Here is a 25999-nt window from a genome sequence, read left to right on the forward strand (position 1 = left end):
TGTCTTTATTACCCTTTGCCCCAACCTTTCTTTGGGTCTCTTCTATAGGACAGGTAACTTTCTTTTCTATGAGACCCAATGGATGAGCTTCTATTATTGTTTCCAAGAGACCAATCTACAAGTATTTGGCAAGCCAACTTGTCCATTTAATTTCTCCACAACTGACACTAAGTAAGGCCTCTCACATTCAGTCCTGTTGGGCTTTTCTGTCTCTTTCTCATGCTTAAATAAACATGTATTGTGTTCCTTTCTGATAGAACACCTTACATACAACAGGAAGCACAAGCCAGAAGGAATCATGACTGTGCTCACACACACCCTGAGTGGAGTATGGTGTGTCTTAACCCATTTAAATACAGTTGCTGGTGCCACCCAGGCCACCTGGAGTGTGCTATTACACTTACTGAGGAGGGGCAGAGGCACTGATCAAATCCTCCTTCAAGTTATAAATAGTAATCTATAGAAGCAGAACCATTACTAATTCGCTAAAGAGATATTTTCAAAACTAAACAAAAATTTTCAATCAACTTTGAGTCCCATCTCTAGCTTATTTTTATACCATCCCATTTTGCTCCCCCAACCTCCCTTCCTACACCAACTTGGACTCCTGATGGGTTAGGGAAGGGCAGGAAAAGGGAGGAGCAGATTATCAAAATGAAAATGGAAGCAGCAAAGATAAACAGAGTGAAAGGATTAAAAAGACACTTGTTTGAGGGGTTGATCAGAGTAAGGGTGAGCTAGGAAAAAACTGTCAGAAAACTCTAATCATTTATTGTTTTAGTTTCCCATGGGTGGAAAAAGAAAGCCATGCTTCATATTGTATTTGTTTTGCTAAAATTAATGCTAGCAGAGTGTCAATGCACATGTGCACATGTTGTCCAATAATTCATAGTCTTGGCTTTTTTCCTTAATTTACATTCTCTCAAATAGCCCCACCACTTACCATTTCTTCACACAGTGTCCTTGCTTATAATACTGTCCTACTTCTTCAAGGCTTGGTTCAAATCTCATCTGACTCATAATGTTAACCATGATCACTCCACCCCATAACCTCTCCCTTCTGAAAAATCAACAGGCAGCTGCCACGTGCTGCTGGTTCCTCTTCCCAATTAGATGACATGCTTCTCCAAGGCAGGGAGCATGTCTCACCCACCATTACAGCCTCTTCTCCTTACATGGAATAATATCTATGGAGAACAAGCCCGCAGATTTATTTATCCCTACATTCATCTACCAAGCATTTATCCATTAATACATGAATGCTACAACTCCTAGCAAACACTAGGGTTCAATGGCCACTGTTCTTGGTTTGAGCATAACTGCCACACCTTTTTGGGTAGTCACTCTGACTCCAGTGGAGGATAACTGTGGCTCTTAGCCAACCCTCCCAGAAAGGCCATCAAGAAGTGGTCATCAGCGTCCAGCACGAAGCCTAACCCCATGCCAAAGATTACCAGGATGCTGTGGGGCTGTCCAAGTTTCCAAACAGGGTTTTCAGGGTGACAGGGTGCCCCTTTGAAGAACATCTGGGTTCACCCCTTCTATAACATAAACTTACCCTTCTGAGCTGTGGAAATGGCCTCATCACAGGAATATCCACCACCACCGGGGGATGGAAGAACCTAAGTCACTAACTGGCTTAGATGCGCCATCACAGAACACAAGAGCAGTACATATGTAAATCTTCATTATTCATCATAAACACTCAGTGCAAAAACAGTTTAGCACCTCTTCATGCTCTTAAAAATGTTTCAAAAAAAGAAGAGTACTTACTGCCTTCCCACGTACAATGCAAAAGATTCAAAGCCCCTTCCACTCTCTTCCAGTGTGCAAGATGAAAGAATGCATATGCTATTGCTTCACTGTCTCCTCTCTTCAGGATATGTTCTGGGGGTAGGATTAAGCTTTTCATTTCTAGTAGGTACTGAAATAAAAAAGCAGGACACAGTTGTGTTAATACATAAGTAATTTGGAATTCAGTATTGAAAATAGAGCAGTTGATTTCCCTAAAGCCACCATTTATAAGCATTTCATTAAACCTGAAACCTCATTACTACATTTGAAGGCAATTACTAAAACATCCAGCAACACAAAGTTTGCTGACAGATGATTAGCCTTGTACTAGTTTCCTACAGTGAAGATCAGAGGCTTTCAGGCTAAGACACTCTAATCAAAGAAATACATAAGACTCAAATAGCATAAAGGAAAATGTGGAAGACATGATAATTTGGTATAATTTTGGAAGCAGAATGAAACCTTATAAAATGGACACATGAAGGTTAAAAAGTTATGTGGTTAAACCAAGTGCAGTACAAAGATTTGAGATTGAGTAGCACTGTCCACTATTTTTTTCTACACACATGTATCAAGGAGAAGAATCTTGTCCTATGAAAAGAGCCACCCACAGCTGCTCAAGTGCTACAGGGAGGAAGGGTGGCAGCCAGAGCATGGGAAGACCCAAGGGAGGGGAGCGTTATAGACCCTAAACTGTGACACTCTTAGATCCTTTCCCAAAGACTAGGGAGTGGGGGTGGGGAATGGGGGTCTCAGCATACACCTCTTCATTGCTATCTTCTACAAAGTGGGTAGGAGTATAGGGCAAGAATGGATATACTTCCTGGGGGCTGAGAAAAGACTACGTTTCCATTTTTATTCTTCTGTTTTACTATAGGATAGATAGGGAGCAATTTTTGAAGGTTATTTTATAATTGCAAATGTTAACCTTTCTTTTCTGGCTGGCATTCTCCCCTCCTGGTTCCATCCGTGACACCCACACCCACACCCACAACCACACCCACAACCACACCCACACCCCCACCCCACCACCACCACCAAAGACAAACATAACAATAGCCCATGCAATCTCCTTTAAAATGGAGACTAACAGACTACAGAGGGATATGGACAGCAAGAGCAAGTGCTAAAAAAAGGTGTTCCAAAATGTTACTATCAGAAATAATTGCCTACGTATTTTTCTGTCCGTGGAAGTTTATGAAAGACAGTGAAAGGTAGAAGAGTCATGGTATACAGAATGGACACTATGGCACAACTATCAATGTTTCCCTGTCATCTAGTTGAGGATTTGTACCCTTTGGGCATCACCCAGTTGCCCTTAAGCTTCCTCTCCCATTGGCACGCTTGGTGTCGAGGTGTATGGCCCGGCAGGAGCCAGGAGAACACATGCAGGCAACTTTCCTCACTCTGGGTCTGATATCTGAAGACACCTCCAAGCTTCTGGCCTCAAAGCAGAAAGAGTAGGGAAGTGAAAGAGAGACACCCAGAGAGCAGCAGGAGGACAGTGATATGGTCGTCACACTTGGGAGGAGGTAGGATAGAAAGCCTCACTCCACAGAAAGACCTGGGACCCATTTCCAGGCTGGCCATGACAGGTGTTTGTTATTTTGGTAGAACTCCTCAAACATGCGTTCTAAAAGAACTTTCTGGCCATCTGCCTTTTTGGATTCTATGAACTACTGCTTTCCTCCTAATGTCTTGTTTTAAAACAGTGCAAGACAAAAGTCTTTTTCGAAAAATAACAATAGAGAATTACCTAGCAATCCAATTTGCACTATGTTTATAATGAGTATCAGTCATAATACAGTTATATTTACTTTATGGTGAATTTTATGTTTGGAGTTACCTGGCTATCCTCTTGTGATTTTGTTACCTTAATAGGAACCATTAAAATGTACATTGCTACTGCCAGTGATGGTCTTAAAGGACTCCGAGGCTATGAGTCATGAGAAAAATAAATAACTTGTAAAGTGTTATGAACTGTATTAATTGTTTCAGGGTAAGTTGGAGAAGGAAGAGCATTTGGTTATCCATAATAATCATCATCAAAAAAACAATGGAGAAGGGAGATTTCTGGCCTAATGAGAGCCCCGGAATAAGATTTTCATCTGATTTTCTAATTATTCATAGTCACCACGTCTATCAAATAGTCAATTTTTAAAGAAGGATCATGCTTATAAAATTTGAAACAAATAAAATATGAAAACAACTAACTCATGTGTCCCAGGTATACAGAAATCTCCTTAAAGCCCCTGAAATCAGATGGTGGCTATAAATGTAAACTCCCATTCTTCTCATTTCTATGATTAGAAAAGGCTTTTACATTTGATTAAGGATCTATGAAAGAACTCTTCTCTTAGCCTAAAGAACCTTCAGGAATAGGGGCACCTGAGAAGGAGTGGGCCTGGTAGTCACCCACATTTGTGGGTAGAAAATAAACTAGCAAGGCCAGGTGCAGTGGCTGACAGCTATAATCCCATCACTTTGGGAGGTCGTGGAGGGTGGATCACGAGGTCAGGAGTTCAAGACCAGCCTGGCCAAGATGGTGAAACTCTATCTCTACTAAAAATACAAAAATTAGCTGGGTGTGGTGGTGGGTGCCTATAATCCCAGCTGCTCAGGAGGCTAAGGCAGAGAATTGCTTGCACCCAGGAGGCAGAGGTTGCAGTGAGCCGAGACTGTGCCACTGCACTCTAGCCTGGGCGACAGAGCAAGACTCCATCTAAAAAAAAAAAAAAAAGAAAAGAAAAGATAAGCTAGCAGGAGGCAGGACAAGTCAACTGGCAGGGGAGGGTAGGAGTTCCAAAAATTCCTGACAAAGAGACATTATAGATATGTGCTATCCCTGTTCAATACGACAGTTTCTACCACGTGGCTATTTATATTTAAATTAATTAAAACCAAACAAAATTAAAAATTCAGTTCTTCCATCTCACTAGCCATATTTCAAGTGCTCAGGTACTGCATGTGGCTAATAACTACTGTATTGGACAATGCAGGGAATATTTCCATGATCACAGAAAAGTCTTTTGGACAGCATTGAAGGCTGCCGTAGACAATGGTTTTTCATCTTTGGATAACTGGACCAATTTTTAACATGAAAAAATTTCAAAGGTGTTCATGATAGGAATCATCAGGGTAGTAGCTACTGACTGAAAATATACAATATGACAAAAAGCTACAATAAATGTAATAAAACAAAAATTAATCTAAAAGCATTGTTGGCCACCAGGGCATCTACACATAAAACATTTGAAAAATAGTAGTACACATGTGTGTGAGACAGATGGCTTACTCAGCCTGCAGGCTCAGTGGGATGCATATGGCCTCAAGGCCATCATCCACAGCCCCAAACACAGGCCATGAGGTAATGCTGTTTCTCCTCTAAGCGCTCTCTAATCTTTGTGTATGTGTACTACTCACATGCCACCTTATATTAGTTATCATGTATCTTGTTTCTCTGTTGAATCATAAGACCCGCAAGAGCATGAACCTTGTCATCTGCATCTTAATTTCCCCTCCCGCACCTCCTACAGAGCCTTGCACATCAAGGTAATATTTTTTTAAGCTGAATTAAAATGAAATCTTACTTCCCAAGAAGTCTCTCAAAGTGAACATCCCTGGCCTAATCAGCCTTATGAGGCTAACCAAAGCAACACATTAAGGAAATAACTCTGCCTTCTCATCTTATCTACCTTATGGCAGCAATCGGCTATGACTATAAAAGAGATTTATACTCCTTTATAATTCTAAACAAAATATTGGCCCTAACTAAATGGTGAAGGCTAATAACAACAATGTGTTATGTTTTTGGCCAGGCTTAAAATGGCTGGCAAGATCAGTTCTCAACATGTACAACATTTAAATTAGAAAAGCATGGAACAACATTTCACGTCTTACTTGTCAGGAGAAAAATAAATGGAAGAGGGCAGATCCCTATCCACAAGTATGCAGAAATCAATTAGAATAACTATAGCTTGCAAATCAGAGAACACGCTTTGTCCATCTATAATAATGGCTTGGTTTCTACTAGCTCAGCCAGCATTCTGTGCTATCTTGCCCGCCATCCTGCGTCTAACTTCCCTCCCAGATAAAATCACACTGATCTTGAAGTGCAGTGCTTCTAAAAATTTCGGAAGCAACTTTTCAAAATCTATTTGTGTCAGCATCCACTGCAGGAGCACCTAAAGTCAGGGCATATGAAGAGAAGCAGAGAGCTATGGTCTTTAGGTGTGAGCAGCGCCTACTCATGGAGGTCTCTGAGACAAGACTGGCTCAGCTGTCAAGGAAACTGCTGAAGAGATGTGGCCTATTAGAGGCCACCTTGGGTGGCTGCTAAAGTGCTTTTTGCTAAGATCTTAAAATTCTATAATAATTTGAATGAAAATGATCCCATAGTTATCATTCACATAAATGTTAATACCAAAGAATTAACTCATACACCTCTTTTTTGGGATTTGCAATATCAACAATAGCATAAGTCATATAAAAATCATTAGCAAAAGTATGGGAATAAGCAAAATGTGAAAAAAAAAAAAACAGGTAAATTAACTTATATCACAGTTAATGATGGCTATTAAGTGGCTCCCAAAACCAGGTAATGAAAGAATATGTATTAGCACAGGGAAATGTTCATGATACATTGCTAAATGAAAAAAAATCAATGTACCCTAACAATTTACATAGCAGATTATTAATTATTTTGACAATAAAAATGTATAGGTAGACATTAAAAACCAGTGGAAAGTCACAAGTTGAATGTTCATGGTGGTTAAATATTTGATTTTAATGGGAGATTAACTTCTTTTGTACTCTTTCTGTGCTTTCCAAGTTTTCTATAATAAACATTTTGTAAAGGATGGGGTCTCGCTCTGTTATCCAGGCTGAAGTGTAGTGGTGCAATCATAGCTCACTGCAACCTTGAACTCCTGGGCTCAGGCGATCTTCCTGCCTCCACCTCCCAAGTTACTAAGACTACAGGCACATGCTACCATGCCTGGCTTGCAATAAATATTTTTATTTTTTTCTCGCTATATATGTATGTACATGTATGTATGTATATATGTAATACAAATCTATTTTCTAGACTTGCATCAAAACACACATGCACACACACACACACACACACAAACACACAAACAAAAGACAACTGGAGATAGCAATTTTTTTCATGCCTACAATGCTTTGGTGCAACTGGTTCTGATAAAATGGCCTAACACCAGAAAAGATGTTTTTAAAACATCAATAAAGAGTTCTGCGAATTAAGCTAGTGCTATTTGGGAGAGACACCACATAGTCTGACTTTCAATGTTGCTTACTCCCTGGAATGAGTAAGACACAAAGCAGGGACAGGGCAAAAAACACTGCAAGTAGCCACAGCTCACTCAGATCATGTGGTGATGGAGAATGCGGTACACGTCACCAGGATTCTTTGCCTTAATCTCATCTACCATCTGCCACTCTGAATCACTTACTGGAATCCTGGCTCTACTGTTTAGCTACGAGACCCTGGACATGTTATTTAATTTCTTTGAACCTCAGTTTGCTCATCTGTAAAACTGGAATAGTAAAAACATACCTTGCTGGTTTTAATTTTTGAAGATTATGTAATATATGTAAAGCATTCATTCACATAGTACTTGGCATATAAGTGTGCATTGAATAGTAGATATTTTTGCCACTAAAAAATATTATATGTTCATATTACTGTAGAGGTAATTTGTGTTTTCCACATATACATGTCCCACAGATAACTGAGTTTGTTTTTGGGTAAAATACTTCAGCACTTTTATTGTAGTAGCAGATCAGTTGAAGAGACCTGGCTACCAAGGGTCATTAACCGACCAATACGGAGCCAGGCATAAAGCAAAGCTGAATTGTCAAATTAAACCTGGTGATTTCAGTACCACTCAGGGATCCTCATCACAAGGTACCTTCTTCTTCCTGGTTCACTTATCTATTCATTGGTTACTTTGCTTCATTCAAAAAATATGTGAAGGCTCACAGTGTATCCCAAGAATATAGATAGGGGAGCACCCACAGGCTATCCAAGGACATGGATATGGAAGGATCCTTTGTGTATTCCAAGGACGCAGCTATGGAAGCACCCATAATTTACCTCAAGGGCATGGACATGAATCAGGTCAGGTCCCCACCTTGATGATCCATAGTCTTTGTAGGAGTAGAGGAGGGAGAGAGAGACAGTAGGAGGGAAGGAGAGAAAAAGAGAATGTATGGAGAAAGAATAAAATTCAACATGGTGAGTACCTTAGAAAGATGTATAAACTTAGCACTAAGGAAGCAAATGGACAGCATTGTGTCTGAGAAGGCTTCACAGAAAAATGAAAATATCAATCTTACTAATTACATAAGAGTTGATACTGAAAAAATGAGGAGGGGGGATTCCAAACCAGCATGAAAGGGCAAAGTATACCAAAAGCATCAAAGGCTACCAAAAGCAAACCAAGGCATCAAAGGGCATGATGTGTTTCTAAACTGGTGGGGCCTGACTACTAACATGATGGTAATTGCCAACACTGATTATGCACTAACACACGTGCCAAGCATTATCTCAGTAACTCCTTAACACTGTCTGTGACAGAGCTAATATTACCATTCCTGTTTCACAGATGGGAAAACGAAGGCTTTAGGAAGTAACTTGTTCAGAGTCGCACAGTTGCACGTGGCAGAACCTGCATTTGAACTCAGGCCACTCTCCAAAGGAGTGAAGTAGAAAAAGTAGGCTGTAAAAGGCCTTCATGATCTGCTCCAGAGGGTGCCCTGACCTTTAGTAGCTGGTTTTCAAACTTTTAGACACAGAATACAGTTGGCTCTTGAGCAACCTGGGTTTGAACTGCACAGGCCCACTTTTATACAAATTTTTTTTCAACCAAACACAGATTGAAAATACAGTATTCATGGAATGGGAAACCTGCATATACGGATAGCTGATTTTTTTGCATAACACAGGTTCTATTGGGTTCTGCAGGGCTGACTGGGGGACTTGAGTATGCATAGATTTTGGTATATGTGACGGGTCCTGGAACCAATCTCCTGCAGATACTGAGAGATGGCTGTAATTTGTTCAGAGAGAGAGAAAAAAACCACTTAGAATCTGTGAAGCTGATGCAAAACAAAGCTGTGGGGAAATCTGAGGGATGGACCCGAGAGAGGTCTGGGGAACCCTCCTGGCTCTCCTAAGAGGACAGTTTGGAAATCACTGCCATAGGCAACTGGGAAGTGAGTTGTGCAGTTTGCAATTTTGAGAGAAATGGGTGAATCACGTGTAGGATCAACAGACAGGGAAGAGATGGAAATTAGCAAAGTCTTAAAAAGCTCCTGTTAGAGTCCAGGTGATGGGGACAAAATTGGGGGATGAAGGAGGAGCTTTTCCAGGACTTGGCGCCTGACTAAATGTGAGAGTGAGGGGAGGAACCAAAGGTGACACGTTTTTAGTGTAAGAAACTAGAATAATGTGAGTTCCTTAGCTAGCGTAAAGACACCGGAAGAGGAAGAGGCTTAGCAGGGAAAGGTAACAAAAACAGCTTGAAGAACCTGCAGAACATCCCTGGAAAAATGGCCTGAAGGCAGCTTGGTCTGCAGGTCTAGAGCTTAGGAGAGAAGCTGGAGACACAAATGTGGGCGCTCTGGGCCAGAGGTGGAAGCTGCGCAGTAGGAGCAGCGGAGATCTCTCAAGACAGCTTCGAGCAATCAGGGAGAGGGCAGTGAACAGAGCTCCCTGGAAAACATAAGTGTGTGGCAGCACAGAAAAGGAGGAGGAGGAGAGTGCTGACATACAGGAGTGGCACAGAGAGTAGGTGTCATGGGGTCAAGATGGCCTCAAGACATAAGGCTGGCCGGGGGCAGTGGCTCACACCTGTAATCCCAGTACACTGGGAGGCCAAGGCAGGCAAATCTCTTCAGCCCAGGAGTTCAAGACCAGCCTGGGAAACATGGCAAAACTGAAGTGGAGGTGGGAGGATTGCCATGATAGCACCACTGCATTCAAGCCTGGGTGACAGAGCAAGACCCTGTCTTATTAAAAAAAAAAAAAAAAAAGACATAAAAAGCAGTCAGTCAGTGGGACCAAAGCATTTAGTCAGTGGGACCAAATGCCGAGGAGAGATGAAATAGGATGAGATTTGAGAAGAGGTCAATGGTTCTGGTGGCCTAGGTGGCAGCGAGCTTAATAAGAGTGACCTCAGTAGAGGTGATGAGCCTGGTGGGGGTGGCCTGTATGGGGATAGTCTTGGAGAAAGCAGCTGCAGTACTTTTTGTTAAAGAAAGAGACTTACAAACTTCCTATTCCTGAGAAATGTGGCTAAAAACTGGTTTCTGTTCATTTTCCTCTGGGTCATATTTCCACAATACGTTCTCCTTACTCTAATCCAAAAAAGCTTTGGAACAAAATATGACTCAATTCAAAGAAACTTATATTGAAATAATATTTCTAAAATGTCCTGTTGATATACAATATCATAGACAGTCTGCCAGGGTATTTTGAATTTCTGCTTCCACGCTTCAAGCATTTTAAAATACTAAAACCCACTACACATTTTGTTTCCTAAATTGGATTAAAAAGCAATTTTATACTCTGTCAATCAGCTTTACCAAGATATAAAGGGAGGATTGCTTTAGTGTTTGCATGAAATAGAATTTCTATCACTATAACAATGTCCTGTAGGTACTCCATTAGCATATACAATTACCACGATGTTTTCTTCCACAAGCCTCTTGAAATCCCCATGAAACTAGTTTCTAGATTAACATTAGATGAGCTTTCTTTTTTTTAAAAAAAAGTACATTTTTAATGGGAATGCATTTCTGTCATAACATTCTTCATTCTTTCCTCTCTGTTTTCTCATGACTTCCCACACTCCTAGACTTAAAATTTGAAAGCTAAATATGTATTAGGCTAGGTCCTCACTTCCATATTGCGTCAACCCCAGTCTGCCCCGCTGCTGAAATGAGTGCTGGGAGTGTGGCACCCTTCTCCCCTCGGTACCCTCTGGGACTGCCTGTTGTGTCCTCCGCTACCTCTTGGGCGGGCGCAGTGAGGACAGCAGATGGTTTACTGGTTCTGGGATTTGGGGCAAGATTAAGATGAAAGCTATCCCCCGTTGGTGCTGGCAAGTTTTCTTGATTTTTTCCCCTCAGCAGCTCTGTCTACAGCACTCGGACATGCTAAGGAACTGGTACTGGCTCCGCAGCCCCCTCCCTGCTGCTCAGAGGAGGATGTGAGGCCTCCTCCTCTATGGGTGGGACCTCAAAAGCTTAGGATTTTCTGGGGGTGATGGGTCATAGCCATGTGTTATTTTCTGAACTGTATGCAGAGGGGCCTTGGGGTTGCTGGGCCACCAGACTTCTCATCCCAGTTTCAAGCAGAGCATCTACTTGCTTATTTATTAAGGTTTCATGTAAGACTGAATTAGGAGAGGAAAAATGTTTACTGCTTTATAAAAGTTAAACATTGTTTGTTTTTGTAGAAGTAAACACAAGCTGGCCAGTGGAGACCTGTGTGTGGTAGTGAAGACCCGTGACTTGGGAAGCCCTCCTTGGTGATACTGACCAGGTCAGCCTTTCCTATCAGCCAAGGCTCAATTCTGGGGACTACCACATTCAAGGTTTTCAGAGTTGAGAGGGAAGTTTGGGCATTCTGTATACAGCCAGGCCACTTTCCTACCACTGCACACTTGGAGAATGTTTCTAACAGCAAAGCACAGGATCTAGCTTCTAGAAGTTACAGAGTACCTGGGTTATCTGGCCCAACCCTGACTGTGAGCTGGCTGCCTTGCTCTGGTGGGCCCAGCAGCACTCTGCCTGCCTCAGAGGGGCACGGCCCAGTCTGTCTTCTCAATGACTGAGCACTTCTTGTGACAGCACGCATCGTGTTCTGACCAGCGTCCCAGTGGCTGGCACATAATTAGTGCTCAATAAGTGCTAGTTGAATGCGCTGCTGGGAGGGAAAAGGGGACTCTGCTTGGAGACTAGAGAAGCTGGTGGACAGCAGCAGGAAGGTTAGCCCCTCCAGGATGAAGTAAAGTTGCAGGGATGTCTCCTGTTTATTCTATTAGAGCAGAGTGATCCTGCTTAAGTAAAAGTAGTTCAAATATGTTGTGGTTGACAGGAGAGTTAGCAAGGTGTGTGGTTTCCAGCTGAGGGAGGAAATGGAAGAATTCCTCTTCTGAGGGGCATGAGAGCCTTGCCAACTCTGATAATGAGAATAGGCACCAAGACAGAGGGTGCAGGGGCAGGGAGGAAGGAGATATAAGCAACCCAGGCTGGGAGACGCCAAACTGCTTAGGCCAGGTCTGAAAAAAGTACCTGGTGATGTTCAAGTGGGTCCCTACCTCCTCTATGACTATGGGCACCTGGGACCCCTGACCACACAGCTCACACTAAGGGAGATTTCCCTGCCACCTCTCTCTCTTCCACTCACACTGCTCTCCTTGTCCTGGTGGTAGGCAGTGGAGATGACTCCAACAGCCCAACTCCAATTGGTAGAAGTACCCCGGGAATGAAAAAAACAGCTGCTTGCTTTTTATAGGCTGAAGAAGAAAAGCTTTGGAAAGAGTGAAAACTTAATAGAATCTGGAAACATTTTGCTGGGGCAGCCAATGATGATGGGTTCGGTGTATGTATGTGTGTATTAGGGACTGTTAATGTAGCCCTACAATCTTGATTACTCAGACAGGGAAATACGAGTTATATAATCGAAAGATGGGTGGCTTCAGCCTCCATAATAGAGGGGACACCTGCCTCTGTAATCAAAGAAGAAGACACAGTGATGTTTTACGAGGCAACCTCATGCATGCCTAGGTCAGGCTTTCAAGTCTGTTCCACCTGAGGAGGCAGGTGCAACAGGGAGAGGAAGGGGCCTGCGTATGGGCAAGTTTCGTACCAGACGTGAAGTGTTGTGTTGGGGTAGAGGACCTGATGGGAGTGGGTTGGCAGGGAGCAGGGATGGTACCAGGCTCAGAACAAGAATATAAGACACAGGTTGGAAATGGGTAACACTTAATCAGCCACAAGCAAAGAACTTACCAAGCAGCTATAAGCTGCAGAATCCCTGAAGACAATAGCTGCAGCCAGAACATGCTAGAGCCTCCCCTCAAATCTGGAGGCCTGAAGGGACCCTGAGGGTCCTCAAGGCCAAGGCATTGAGGTGCCACTGTTATACTCTCTGGTTTCCTTCTTCAGGCTAGGGTGGCCCAAGAAGCACCTGTTAATGCATGTTTCTAGGCAGCCTCTATTTCCACCTAGCCTGCAAGCACAGAAATAGAACGGGAGGTAAAAAGGAAGAGATAATGAAGGGGCCAACATGTATTGAGCAGGTACTGAATGAATTACACGATGTAATTTCATTTACCTGTCATCAGTCCTGTGAAGCCATTACTTTTATCCTCATTTTATCAAAACAAGAATGGGCAGGAAACTAACTCCCTCCTCCCATACTTTATTCCAGTCCTGTGGACAGCAAGTAATTGGAGTAACTGTTCTGAACACTTTTGCGCTTTTCTCTTTTTTAGAGACAAAGTCTCTTTCTGTCACCCAGGCTGTGGTGCAACAGCACAATCGTGGCTCACTGCAGTCTTGACCTGTTGGCTCAGCCTCCCGAATAGCTAGGATTATAGGTGTGTGCCACCACACCCAGCTAATTTTTTTGTTTGTTTGTGGAGATGAGGTCTCACTATATTGTCCAGGCTGGTCTCAAACTCCTAGACTCAAGCCATCTTCCTGCCTCAGCCTCCCAAAGTGCTGGAATTACAGGCATGATGAACCCTTTCAATGATACTTCATAGCTCTCCTTGTCTTCCTTGCTCTGTTGTTATAATATGTTTTGCCTGACAATTCAGAAAGGAACAAATACAAATGGCTAACAATGTTCAACCAAGCTAGTAGTGGCAAAGAAATGCAGACTTAAAGAACAAAATTCCATTTGTACTTAATAGGTTCATAAATATTTATTGCTCCCCTTCTTTCCTTTTTAAACAAACTGCTCGACGACAGTGAGGGTATGATAAAATGGTGAAGAAGGAGTTGTCTGCTGATTTAAACTGCTATAATCTTTTTTGGCAAGTAGTTTGGCAATATCAAGAGCCTTAAGTGTTTCCACACATGACTTAGTAATTCCCATACTTCAAATCTACCCTCAGGAAATAATCCTGACTAAAAAATCTTCTTGCCCAAAGAGGTTCATTACAGAAGTTGACCGATCATGTCAACTTGGTATCTACCATGGAGGACTCAAGAAGTAGATTAGGCTGTGTGCACAGTCCCTCACACCCATAATCCCAGCACTTTGGGAGGACGAGGTAGAAGGACTGCTTGAGGAACAACCTGGGCAACAGAGACCTTGTCTCTATTAAAAATTTTTAAAAGCTGGCTTAGCGTAGGGGCACATCCCTATAGTCCCAGCTACTCTAGAGGCTGAGGCTGGAGGATCCCTTGAGCCCTGGAATTTGAGGTTATAATGAGCTATGATTGTGTCATTACACTCCAGCCTGGGTGACAGAGTACAACCCTGCCTTGGGTCAGGGGGTCTGGGAGAGGGAAGAAGTAGATAATTCTCTTCTACAAAATGTAACAGAATGAAATTGAACTCTTATCTTACACCATACAAAAAATCAACTCAAAATGCATTAAAAATTTAAATGTAAAACCAGAAACTATAAAACTTTTAGAAGAAAGTAAAGGAGGGGAATAACTTCATGACATTAGTTTTAGCAATGATTTCTTAGATATGACACCAAAAGCACAAGCAACAAAAGCTAAAATACACAAGTGGGACTATGTCAAACTGAAATGCTTCTGTGTAGCAAAGAAAACAATCAATAGAGTGAAAAGGTAACCTGTGGAATAGAGAAAATATCTGCAAACCATATATCTAATAAGGGGTTAATATTGAAAACATATAAGCAACTCCTACAACTCAATATGAAAAAAAAAAAAAGCCCAACAATCTGATTTAAAACTTGGCAAAAGACTCATATAGACATTTCTCCAAGAAGATATATGAATGACCAACTGGTATATGAAAAGATGCTCAACATCACTAACAAGCAGAGAAATGAAAATCAAAACCACAAAAAAATTTTTACCTGATGTGTTAGGATGGCCACTCTCAAGAAAATAACAAGTGTTGGCAAGTTTGTGGAAAAACTGGAACCCTTGTGCACTGTTGGTGGGAATGTAAAATGGTGCAGCCACTAAGGAAAACAGTTTAGAAGTTTCTCAAAAAATCAAAAATAGAATCACCATTATATGATCCAGTCATTCCCCCTTCTGGGTATTCATTCAAAAGAAGTGAAAGCAGGATCTTGAGGAGATATTTGCACTGCTATTTTCATTGCAGCATTATTCACAATAGCCAAGGTTATTAGGAAATAACCTAAATGTCCATGGACAGATGAGTGGATAAAGACAATGTGGCATATACATACAGTGGAATAATTTTCGGTCTTTAAAAAGAAGAAAATTCTGTCATATGGTGGATATAACATAGATGAAGCTTGAGGACATTATGCTAAGTAAAATAAGTCAGTCACAGAAAGACAAATACATGATTCTACTGATATGAGGTATCTAAAGTAGTCAAATTCATAGAAGCAGAGAGTATAATGGTGCTTTCCAGGGGCTGTGGGGAGGGGAAAATGAGGAGTTGCTGTTCAATAAGAATAGAGTTTCAATCGTGCAAGATGAAAAAGTTCTAGAGATTACTGTACAGTGATGTGCATATAGTTAATGATATGGTTTGGTTGTGTTCCCACCCAAATCTCTTCTTTAATTTTACTTCCCATAATCCCCATGTGTAGTGGGAGAGACCTGGTGGGAGGTAACAGTTATCTCCATGCTGTTCTCATGATAGTCAGTGAGTTTTCATGAGATCTGACGGTTTTATAAGGGGCTTTTCCCCCTTTTGCTCATTCTTCTGCTTCCTGCCATCATGTGAAAAAGGATGTTTACTTCCCCTTCCACTATGAATGTAAGTTTCCTGAGGCCTCCCTAGCCATGCTGAACTGTGAGTCAATTAAACCTCTTTCCTCTATAAATCACCTAGTCTTGAGTATGCCTTTATTTGCAGCATGATAATGGACTAATACAGTTAACAAGATTGTACTGTACACCTAAAAATTTGATAAGAGGGTAGATCTCATGTTACATGTTTTTTACCTCACACCCATAAAAAAGAAGTATCCAAAACAGAAGTATCCAGTTATAGAAACTGTCTTAAAAGAGTCTGAAGGCACATAGATAAAATACTAGAACTGTAAGTTGGAGAATAACCTTTTCAAGGTTAAAGAACTCTGAAAATCTGATAATCCTCCCTCAGAAACAAATACACCCCCAATACCCAAACATAAAGTCCATGTTAAGAGCCCTATGCTAATTTTTTTAAAATAGTAAAGTAAAAGTATTTAAAATACAAAGGAAAAAAGGCTAGAAATAGTCTTAAATATGAGTAGATTGTTTTTATAATACCACTATAGAGCAAAAGACATATCTAATATTGCCAGTAACAAACAAATAATTTAGCCCACCTTTCAGAAACTTGTCAGAAAATGGAAGTTTATCTTTGGTACCCTGAAGGAGTTAATGTAACATCCTCCAAAACAAAAATGTGTCTCCTCGCAGTGCAAGACTTGCAGTGTAGCTACAGCATACTGAGAGCACATAAGCTCTGGTTAACCCAGGTCTGTGTAGCTGATGGGTCACTGATAGAAATGTCTCCCTCACCCCCACCCTATATAAATCTCAAGACTACTGAGGAAGAGCAGGGTGAGCATGGAGCATATCTGCAGAAAGAAGGCCTCAAATCCAATCAACTATAACAATACAAAGATGAAGGTATAGAACCGTGATGAGGGCAGTCCTTTGATTGTCCAGCATTACATGAATGGAATTTTCTTTATACGCAAAGTGATTTTAATCCCATTAAATGGAAAACATCCTCTAATGGATTCGAGATTTCTTTGTCTTCTTGAGTTTTGTTTTTAGTTGTTGAAAATCGCCAGCATCATTAATATCCCCAATTTTCCTCAACAAAAGGTAAACAGCAAGTACATAATCAATGCATTATACTGAGAGACCACAGAGAAGAGAGAGACTACTTCTGATGAAGAAGAACAAGCTTCCTGGTGACTCTTAATGGTGGTGGTGAAGGGGCAACAGGGTTTCCTCAGAGGAAGTGAAAAAGGGAAAGGAAAGAGAATGTGTCTGGAATGATGAACAAATAGTTATGAGGTGGAAAAAAGGAAAACCAAGTCGGGTCAGATTATGGAGGGTACTGAAGAATCGCACAAGGAGTTTATGCCTTTTCCTATGGGAGCTGGCGGCACAGCTGCAGTTTCTCAGGAGGGAGTGACAGTTCTGTTGGGAATGATGAGCCTGTGTGTTTGCTTCCTCTTTACTAGTTTGCTGCAATCTAATACTTCAGAAATTCTAGTGTTTCACATCCAACCGACCACTGAAGGGGCTCTCCTTCAGAACAGAGATAAGGGGTTTCTTACTGTTCTTATTTATTTCCCAGTCCTGTGATGTGGTAAGGAGCAACACTCACTCCCTACTCCTCATGTCTGCAGGAGAAGAGCGTTCCTAAGAGTAGCCCTCTGAAGGTAAATGACTGGTATTTATCATTGGATGGTGAAATATTACCTATGTATCTTTGCTTAATGGGATACCAGATGAAGCAAAGCTGGAAATACATGGAAGGCAGTTCTCAGTTACTATATTTGGTATTCTTCTCTCCCTTAGAGAAGATGATAATCATATAATACAGCATGCAGATACTGAAAATTCCTGTGGTGGGCCACTGACAACTTCCTGTGGTAGAGAAAAAGAAGCCATGGAAGTCATATCATTTAAGATATCTTGAACAAACCTGAATTGCCCTTAAGGGACTGAATGCCTTGAGAAGCAGTGTACCCACCAGCATTTGAAGGGTCCAAGCCTAGGCTGGTCTGTTCCCTGGTGAGATGTGGGAGGCAGTAGAGGGCAACATTTACAAGTAGATAACCCAGAATTGGTTCAGGCTCTGTCATTTATTTGCTGAATGACCATGAGCAGATTATTTAACCTCTCCAAATCTTCGGTGCCTTCATCTATGTAATAGGGATAATAATATAACACACCTCACAGAATCATTATGAAAAATAAGTGAAAGGGCTTATGTACTTCAGTTAGCACTGTGCTTGGCACATAACATTATAAAAAATAATAAAAATGATTATTGCAGTATCATTATAAGGAGAGAGTCAAGGTTAGGATGGGAAGGTGACCTAGATGATCTTTAAGGCCCCTTCTTATGCTAAGAGTCCAAGAGTTTATAACCTTCACCGATGTCTCATTAGAACTAAGGCTATTATTCTCTGCCTCCAAGGCACCAAATGTGTGTGTGTGTGTGTGTGTGTGTGTATTTGCTAAAGTAAGATGTTTAGAGCACGCTGCATACCGTATATTAGAAATTTGTGGCTAATTCTTGACAGATGTGGCCAGTGAATCCCAGGACCCGTTCCCCACGGAATTCTGATAGACGAAGAGGATCTGGAAACACATCGCCCCCTTAGCACAATCATCAACAAAGCAAAGTGCTGGAGAGTCAGTTTACCTAGGTAGTTTTCCCTACCTTCGCTCAGTTTCATGATTAGAAATGAGAGTGCAATCAAATATTTGAAATGTTTCCACTTTTAGAATAATTCTATTTTGCAGGTGGAATCCTGGTTAACTGTGTCAAATTCTTCCACGGCAGCCTTAAAGTGTTTCTTAGGGCTTTTAATATTCTTCGAGAGGCTCAATTAACCATTTCGGACCAGTTTTATAGCATTAGATGACTACTTCCATCAAAATATCTAACCAACAAGTACTGTACTGATTTTCTGTCTTGTGCCCCAGGATGGCAAGGCTCTAGTTAGGATCACAGTAAAAGATCTGGTTCCTAGATATGAGAAGCCCCCAATCATTATCAAAATTCTTAATAATTATCAATAATTATCAAAATTTTTGATATTAAAATTATCAAAAATCTTAATAATTTACAAATAAATGGTGCTCAAGTATTTTCAAAGAACTTCAAATATATAATCTCACTTGATCTTTACCAGAAGATAGGCAGGGCTTCTATCCTATCTTCATTTAAAGATGAGGGACAACTTTGAGCTGAGAAATGCTAAGCCCAATGTCCAATGGCTGATAAATGACAGAACCAGAAGTGGAACACGAGTTTTTGCCTCAGAATCCAGAACTTATTGCTCAATACTACTTTTAAAAGAGCCTTATTTATGCTTACTGAATAGCTCTGTAGAGAATGGCATTCAATGAGTATTAATAGATGACCTCAGTTTACTGTAATTCAGGATAATATTTTCACGATTAGTTTTAAATTTTAGTCAAAGTGGAATAAATGTTTTTAGCTTAGGTGAAAAATATTATATAAGGATATATAGTTATAGCACCATATGGACAATACATAAATCTAAAAATACTATGTTGGTCATTACCCATCAGGCCTAATGAATAAATACATCCTTATGCAAATGTGGCATAGTGAACCACTCTTCAATTTCCTGCTAACTGAAAACAATGACCCAGACTTGACTAAAATCCCAGGAATGATATTAGATCACTTATCTCTGTCACTCTGGATATCAACAAAATAAAGTAGTTAACTCCATAAATCATCTCTCTCTCTCTCACTCATACCTCCCACCCTTTTGCTATAGTGCTACAACACAAATCAAACAGCCTTCCTTTGTCATTTTTCACCAGTAAGTCTTCATCAGACATTTTGCCAAGGAAGATATGGCTTGTCATACCTGAGGTGAACCACACGAAGTTTCTTAGAGGTCAAAATGTACTTAATAGTGGGACTGAAAGTGGCTCTCAGCTACTTTTTTTTTCTCCCTCAGAGAAGATGATAATTATGTAATACAGCATGTAGATACTAAAAGAGCAGGGAGTTAAATATAGGTAAATAATAAATACACATTCATCTCCTGAATAAAAGATTACAGAAATATCCTCTGCTCCAATTTGATTCCCTTAAAATCAATTTCAGAAAAAAAATTGGAAATATTGGGTATTTATAAATTGGTCAACCATGTGGTTAATAACTAAAACAAATATTTTCTACTACATATACTTATGAAAATGGTACAAAGCAAAATACTTTTTCATATTTTGAAGTTTTCTCTATTATTTTCTTGCCAATACTGATTACTATCATTTATTTATAGAGACATGGAATGCCACATTAGTCAGTATTTTTTTTTTTTACCAGTTTTATTCACAACAACATTTATTTCCTGATTTTGGTCTTTGTGAGACCATAACTGGTGTGAAATTCCTATCAAATGCGTCAACACTCCCGGGATATCTACTTTTTGCCAATTTCAGGCTTCCTGGCCTGCCTCAGTGAGGTCTATCGATTTACCCTTATTAAGTGAAGTCTGGAAATCTGCCCCAAAGCCTCTTGAGTGTAGCTTTTGCTTAAAATGAGGCTAATGCCCATACACTATACAGGGCCTCAACATTTGTTGGTTGCAATTCATTTTTTATAACCGGTGTAGTCGAGATACAACACCGTGGTCAATGAATGCTTTCTCTGCCATCATAACGAGTTCCTGTGGGGATTCCACAGACTCACTTTTGGCACATGAGGATTGAATTCCACAGCTCTATGAATGGCTTCTACTGCATTCATCTCTGCTGTGCTCAGCCCCCGCCGAGATGCAGCCTCAGGAGAGAATCTGAAAAGCAGAAAGACAAAAACCATCCAGTTGGGACCACTGCTTGGGCATCAACCCGAAAGCATCTACACATCAAGGGCCCATAAAACCACAACGAGCCAATGACATGAGCTCTCCAAACTTCTACTGCATGGAACCTCTGAGTGACCCCGAGGACCGAGGCCAGCAAAAACCCCAGCAGAAGCAGAAAGCGTGCTTGCATCTAGTCATGGCAGGAGTTAAATTCGGCTGTCAAGTCTCTGTCTAAATAGCTAATCTAAGTCTTCTACGAGGTACCTGCTCAGGTCGGGGGAAGAGGTAGGACTGACAAGGGCAGACAGTGTAGGAAAAAGAGAAAACTAGGTTACAGAAGAGTGCACTTGGTTAAAAACAGAGCTGGGAAGGATTTGAAAGGAGGCCTCCCACCCAATGTCAGTGCTGCGATGGAGGTTAAATCATTGCAGCGTCAGCAGCAGGCGAGCCTGCTTGGGGCCATTCCGGCAGGGGGCGTGTGCATGCCCAAACTGCGGGCGAGACACCTGCCCGAGTGAATGAAAAAAACCAGACCATGCAATCTCTTTCTCACCTCACACCCAGGGCTAACTCCAGAGCTGTGCTTGGCAGGCAGACACCACAGGGGAAGCTGTGACAACCCTGGCCCTGCCCTCCCAAGCTGGAGTCGCTGTGTAGGGAGAAAAGATGTTGCAGTAGGTACTGGCGATCTACAGGATAAAAAAGAATGAAAGAAAATTACTTTGGTCTTGAAGTGTACACACACTTAACAGCAAACCTGTCTGATACAGCAGAGGCTGGTTTCCTATTCTCTGCTTTTGATGCTACAGAGGGATTATATCGGGGAAGTGTAAGAGTTTATGGACTCAAAACCAGTTAAGCCATCTAGGCTCTTTCACCTGACAGGCATCCTTGGATGCTTATGAAAAGTCCATATGCCATAGTCACCTGCCTGAACAAAATAGGCAAACGTCCCATTGAGATGGCAACTCAAAGTTAACAGACCAGTGGGGGCTAATTTGGAGTTGATGAGGCAAAGAATGAGAGATGGCCATCCCGTCTGCCACATTCCACATGTGTATGACACTGCCCATTTATGGACTGCTGAAGGGAGAGGAATGTGCAAGAAACGAATAGAAGGATGGCATTCTGTGTAAGTCCCAAGCAGGTGTTTTGGTATCTACTGTCTCACACCAAAAAAGTCATCTCAGAAGTATGGAATTTCAAATAAATCCTGCTTTAGGATACCTTTACACACCCTTACATTACCTGAAGATACACATTCCCTCCTTCTAATAGTGAAAGAAAAGAACAGCAGGTTTTGGAAAATGCATGCTTATAAGCAGGGGTCTCATAGACTAAGAGAAACTTCCAGAGAAAGCCCTCAGAGGCAACACATCTCAATTCCGGTCAGGCATTAGTACCGCACAAGCTATTATTCACTTACTTGTCAGAGACAGCTCTTGCTTTGAGCAAAGCAGCTGTGTAGCATATTGTTGCTGACTTTGGTAAGCTTATATCTGTTGGAGAAAAAGAAAGTAGGAACACATAAGTTTGTAGGTAACAAAGAGCAATAATTTTCAATACACTAGCATTTTAATCACATTTAAGTGTAATAAAGCATAAATGAAGAATATTTTAATACATATGTTACAAAAGAATTTCAGCTATTCCTTACTGTATCAACACAGTATGTGAAACTAAGGGTAGGTTGTATTTTTATGAATAATTCATGTCCACCAGGCTGACTCTTAAGCAATCACCTTCTATTTTAAAATATGAATTTTTGTATGTTGAGTTGAAGCAGATTATAGCTATAAATATATAAATTTAGATATCACATGAATATCCTTGATGTGAAAGTGTCTTTGTCACTTATCAAAATTTCTCGACAGGTGTATGAAATACTAATTGAAGAAAAAAATCTAGATTAAAAAAAGACATAGCCAAATGAATGATTCTTTAGTGGTCAGATTTAAACTACATTTCTTTTGGATTAAATTTCAAGTTTACATTCAATTTTTAATAGTGCTTGTTAAAAATGTAAAAGTCAAAGTCAAGGAGATATACATATATATCTAATATATAAATAAAGATATATAACTTTTAAACAGTATATGTATGAAATCTTTAGGAAACTACACAATTTTTGCTCATGCCAACCTATCATAAATCTCCTTTCATATGAAGACTCACTCGTCACCAGGAAAAACAGTTCCTTTCAATTTTACAAAAAGTACAGAAAGGCCAGGGTGGGAGTGGGGTTCAGATAATGAGTTTACAGGAAAGTGAAAGCACAGGGTACAAGTGAGAGTAGATAAACTCAAAGAGGGCATTCCTTTGGGTGAAAAACATGTTCTTAAAGTATGATTGCATTCTTTCCAGAATAGGAGTTAGTATTTAATACTTGCAACCAAATTTACACTATAACACAGAAATACTTTAATTCAGAACAGGTAAAAATATGCCATTCCCAGATGCTGCAAAATTCATTCTAGGTTAGAGGAACTCTTTGCACCTGGAATGCCCTGCAAGTTTCTTTGCAAGGCTGTTTTCAACTTAGAAAGGATTACATTAAAGTAGAAATGAAAAAGGGAAGTCCCATAATTAGCCAATAGACAGAGGCAGAAGAAAACAATTTCATAAAAGAAAACCAATCTCTCTTTCAATAAAGAGTATTTAATGCCAATTCCAAGGAGATTCCTAAGGAACTTCTCTTTGAGGGAAATTTCAATGACATTGATAAAACACAATCATAGAAAATATCAGCACAGAATTGAAAGGAAAAGAGGTCTTTGTACCCTTAATCTCATAAACTATTTTCAAGCAAAATGTCACCACCACATACATACTATATAAAATGGTGCGCTTACAATTAGGAAGAAAAAAATGCCAGACACTCATGGATTAGTCTTGTTGCTTTTCCAGCATCTAAACATTTAACAGCTTTCCAGTGTGGGGAATCAATACAAAAATGAAATATCCTGTTTTTTGGGTATACTCATTGATTGTTATTTGAAGCTAATAAAAAAAACTAGATGATACATGGCCTACTTAAAAGTTCAGACTTTTGATTTTAAAGTTACCCAAGCCTTGTTTCCGAAAACAATGATCATAATTATTTGAAGGTGGCAGCATGAGAAGGAGCCTCTTTTTAAGGACTTAGCTGCTCAACAAGAAAGATCAAGTTGTGTTTGATGGTTACCTAATCAATCAAATGAACACTTTCACCCAGAGAGAAATACAGAAAGAGATACAATTGAGGTGTTGCAGCAAATGACTAGAGATGCCTAATCAAAGGTAATCTTTAATCTAGAATCCTGACCCCCATTCCCACTAGCACAGACAGGACATTCACAACTAGAAAAATGCAACAGCATTCAGCAACATATGACGACTACAGTACATTTTCTCCATTTTTTAAATGTTTGCTCCTTCTCCTTTATTAAGTAGTATATGTGCACAAGAAAAATGCTTAAAAATAACCAAAAATATATTTTAATCAATATCAAATGAGGAAACAGGGAAATGTAGCTCTATGAAAATACCCCATTCCCCATTGGTGGCATTTCATTCTATTTATCTTTTTATGCTAGTGAGTTATTTTGTTCCCACTGATTAAGAAAAATAGAAAATAGCAAAATATTCTTGCATAGCTTGTTTATTTAGATATTTTCAATGTTATTCTTTTTTCTGTAAAAACATTACATCTATTTGGTAATAGCAATTTGCCTCTAAGGAGGGATGAATCACTCTAAAGAAACTGATCCTAAATTTCCCTTCACATAGAGCGTCTTGTTGTTCAGATAGGTTTTGGTTTACAATTTTCATTTTTGAAAGTGATGCATATTTTTCTGCAGAGCACTTAGGCAATATAAATGGAAAGCTCTTACGTTTTGCCTACTCAGCAATTCCACTTCTAAGACTTTATCCTAGGAAATAATCATTAATGTGCACAAAGATTGTTCATCACAACATTGTTTCTAATGGAATACTGGAAATGGCCCAATGTCCAATTATAGACTGGTTAACACGCTGTAAGTACATTCACAGGGTACAATTCCATGCAGTCATTAAATCATGGTGGTGGTGGAAAGGTACTGAATGATTTGGGGGAAATGTATTGTGCACACATTAATAAGTTTATAAAAAGTATGCTTTAATATTCATCTTTGAAAGCATTTATATACACAAAGATTGGAATAATATGCACCAAATATTGTAGACTCCCTTTATCAGTAGTTTCACTTTCTGTGGTTTCAGTTGTCCATAGTCAACTGCAGTCTGAAGATATTAACTGGAAAATTCCAGAAACGAATACTTTATAAGTTTTAAACAGCATGCCATTCTGAGTAGTGTGATGGGATCTTGTTACTGTCCTGCTCCATCCAACCTAGGATGTGAATCATCCCTTCGTCCAGCACATCCACAATGTAGATGCTACTGCCCATCAGTTACTTTGTGGCCACATGCATTATCATAGTTATCACAGTGCTGTCATAGTTATCACTGTGCTTGTGTTCAAGTAACCCTTATTTTATTGCATAATGGCCGCAAAGGGCAAGAATAGTGATGCTGGCAATTTGGATAGGCCAAAGAGAAGATGTAAGGTGCTTCCATTAAACGAAAAGGTGAAACTTCTCAACTTAATAAAAAAAGAAAAAAATCATACACCGAGGCTGCTAAGATCTACAGCAGGAATGAATCATGTGAATCGTGAAAAAGGAAAAGAAATTTGTTAGTTTCACTGTTGTACCTCAAAACTGCAAAAGTTATGACCACAGTATGTAGTAAGTAGAATGACAAGAAGGAGGGGCCACATTCACATAACTTTTATGACATATTGTTATAAGTGTTCTATTTATTAGTTATTGTTAATCTCTTACTGTGCCTAATTTATTTATTTATTATTTATTTATTATTTCATTTATTTATTTTTTGAGACAGAGTCTCGCTCTGTTACCCAGGCTGGAGTATAATGGCTCGATCTCGGCTCACTGCAAGCTCTGTCTCCTGGGTCAAGCAATTCTCCTGCCTCAGCCTCCTGAGTAGCTGAGATTACAGGCACGCACCACCACGCCCGGCTGATTTTTGTATTTTTAGTAGAGACGGGGTTTCACCATGTTGGTCAGGCTGGTCTCGAACTCCAACCTCGTGATCCACCCACCTTGGCCTCCCAAAGTGCTGGGATTACAGGCGCGAGCCACCGCATCCAGCTTACTGTGCCTAATTTATAAATTAAATTTTATCATAAGCATATATGTACATGAAAAAATATTGTGTATACAGGGTTCAGTATTCTCCATGGTTTCAGGCATTCACTGGAGGTTTTAGAACATATGCCCTAAGGATAAGGGAGGACTACTCCATTGGTGGTGTTTATTTCTGCATGGCAAGATTATAGGCAATTTTTCCCACTGTTTATCTGTATTTCCAAAGCTTTCTGTCATGTACATGCAAAAACTGTTTTT

At 40.2% G+C, this 25999-nt stretch overlaps 1 protein-coding gene across 11 annotated transcripts in view; it reads right to left on the reverse strand.

Moving 5' to 3' along the window:
• Window positions 1–25999, reverse strand: part of ST7 (suppression of tumorigenicity 7) — a 279749-nt gene that overhangs the window by 18362 nt on the left and 235388 nt on the right. For all 11 annotated transcript variants that reach the window (XM_050785116.1, XM_050785115.1, XM_050785120.1 and 8 more), the window contains 3 exons: window positions 21976–22048; window positions 20435–20537; window positions 1774–1924 (listed from right to left, as the gene is read on the reverse strand). In XM_050785116.1, coding sequence (XP_050641073.1) covers window positions 1774–1924; window positions 20435–20537; window positions 21976–22048 — 327 coding nt within the window. The remainder of the gene's footprint in view (window positions 1–1773; window positions 1925–20434; window positions 20538–21975; window positions 22049–25999) is intronic.

The sequence above is a fragment of the Macaca thibetana genome, chromosome 3 (genome assembly GCF_024542745.1).
Source record: "Macaca thibetana thibetana isolate TM-01 chromosome 3, ASM2454274v1, whole genome shotgun sequence".
NCBI lineage: Eukaryota > Metazoa > Chordata > Mammalia > Primates > Cercopithecidae > Macaca > Macaca thibetana.